We start from the raw sequence: 2,500 nt of genomic DNA, 5'->3' as shown, positions 1-2,500 counted from the left end.
AGCGCCCCCTGTAGGAACCGCGGCGTCTGCAAGGAGGGCTGGAACCGCTTCGTCTGCGACTGCACGGGCACGGGATACTGGTCACGCACCTGCGAACGAGGTAGGGATACTGGTCACACACCTGGTAGGGATACTGGTCACACACCTGGTAGGGATACTGGTCACGCTCCTGGTAGGGATACTGGTCACGCACCTGCGAACGAGGTAGGGATACTGGTCACGCTCCTGGTAGGGATACTGGTCACGCTCCTGGTAGGGGTACTGGTCACGCACCTGGTAGGGGTACTGGTCACACACCTGGTAGGGATACTGGTCACACACCTGCGAGCGAGGTAGGGATACAGTAGGGATACAGACTTATAGCATGTTATGTAAACAGCATAAGTGCATTGTATGTAGTCATAGCACGTCATAGTACATAATGTATATCATAGTAGTATAGATGTATAGCTTATATGTATAGTTTCATTATAGATATTCCACTGTTACTTTCTTAGCTTACGCATGTTTCATGATAAATGTTTTTATGTGATGTATTCCCCATGCTTTTTGTTCTTGCTTAATGTAAGTCGCTCTGGATTAAGAGCGTCTGCTAAATGCCTAAATTGTAAATTGTAGGGATACTGGTCACGCACCTGGTAGGGATACTGGTCACACACCTGGTAGGGATACTGGTCACGCACCTGGTAGTGATACTGGTCACGCACCTGGTAGGGATACTGGTCACGCACCTGGTAGTGATACTGGTCACGCACCTGGTAGGGATACTGGTCACGCACCTGGTAGGGATACTGGTCACACACCTGGTAGGGATACTGGTCACGCACCTGGTAGGGATACTGGTCACGCACCTGGTAGGGATACTGGTCACGCACCTGGTAGGGATACTGGTCACGCACCTGGTAGTGATACTGGTCACGCACAATTTACAATTTACAAAAATGACGTCACATTGTAGACTGTCTCTGATTGGCTTACCCTGAAATCTGGCCCTACGTTAGCCAATCAATGACCTCTTCTGTGACGTGCTTTGTTCATGTTAGAGTGAAAAGCCATGTGGGCTCAGAGGCTAGTATTGATTCATTGATTGATTGATTGATTGAATACTTTATTGAAAATATATTTCAAAAGGATAAATTCACAAGAAAGCCGTTAGGCTTGTTTCCATTGTGGTCCTCTTGGGGGAAAGGGGAGCAACAGACAATAAAGTACAATACAGACAAAAACACAAAAACAGGACAAAATTCATATAAACTGACCAATAAAACTGGATTTATTTTCTTTTTTCCCCTTATTATTATTAATTTTTTTTTTACAGATATTTTTGCGGCTTACGCCTTTTCATTGGTTTTTTTTTAAGGGACAGACAGTAGGCTGACAGGAAACGGGAGAGAGATGGGGGGGGGGGGGGGTGACATGCAGTAAAGGCTGTGTCGGGCTCGGGAGTCGAACCCGCGGCACACTGCGACCGGATCACCAGTCGGGTGCCCAGACGGTTACGCCACCACCTTGGCCCCCTTACTTTTATTAACGTTTTTTATCTTCATTTGTGCCATTTATCTATTCTACACTATATTTACACTATGTTTTCGGGCCAACCATCTTTTTAATGTGGATTTAAAAATATCTAAGGAACTGGTCACGTTGAGGCTGGAAGGCAAGCCATTCCACTGAACTGCTGCCGAGTACAGGAATGATGTTTTGCACAACCTGAACAACAGAGTGCAACACAGAGAGCGCTCTCTACAGTCAGCACGGAGACGACCGGGAGACTTTTCACTTGGATCACATGAGTTGACATAATGACATAATAACGCCATAACGCGGGTCACGCACGCACAATAAACTATAACGCTGTTATGGAACGGGGGAAATGTAAAGCGTTCGGTTACAAGTTACTGCACAAAGTAGTTTCGTTATATAACGTAACGTCATGTAAGGGCAACACTGCAACAATGCAACAGGGCAACAATGCAACAGGGCAACACTGCGCGATACTGGTCACACACACCTGATAGGTATCCCTACCTCGTTCGCAGGTGCGTGATGTGTGTGCATGTTCACGTGCACGCTCACGTGCACACGCTAGCTGGCATTCATGACCTGCGCGCACACACACACACACACACACACACACACACACACACACACACACACACACACACACACACACACACACACAGTGTTTGCATGTCCATCACAGCTGGCTGGATACCCTAATCACTGTTGACTCAGGCAGCACACAGGCCACCTATCTCACACTGCCAGGACCCCTAGTATAGACACACACACACACACACACTCTCAGCCACACACACACACACACACACACACACACACACACACACACACACACACACACACACACTCTCAGCCACACACACACACACACACACACACACACACACACACACACACACACACAGCCACATCCATGCACACACACACAGCCCATCGGTCTACAGACCCCCATCTGAACATGTGTTGTTCCAGGGACCCC

At 47.8% G+C, this 2,500-nt stretch overlaps 1 protein-coding gene across 1 annotated transcript in view; it reads left to right on the top strand.

Moving 5' to 3' along the window:
- Positions 1–2,500, top strand: part of LOC308329166 (neurexin-3a-like) — a gene marked incomplete at both ends in the record, with an annotated part of 120,876 nt that overhangs the window by 65,458 nt on the left and 52,918 nt on the right. The window contains one exon of the mRNA XM_080783369.1: positions 1–100. This exon is cut by the window's left edge and continues 174 nt beyond it. Coding sequence (XP_080639495.1) covers positions 1–100 — 100 coding nt within the window. The remainder of the gene's footprint in view (positions 101–2,500) is intronic.

Source organism: Protomyctophum bolini (assembly GCF_963924005.1).
Source record: "Protomyctophum bolini genome assembly, chromosome: 15".
Lineage (NCBI taxonomy): Eukaryota > Metazoa > Chordata > Actinopteri > Myctophiformes > Myctophidae > Protomyctophum > Protomyctophum bolini.
Note: the sequence above shows the minus strand (reverse complement) of the source record. Positions and strands in the feature narration are given on the sequence as shown.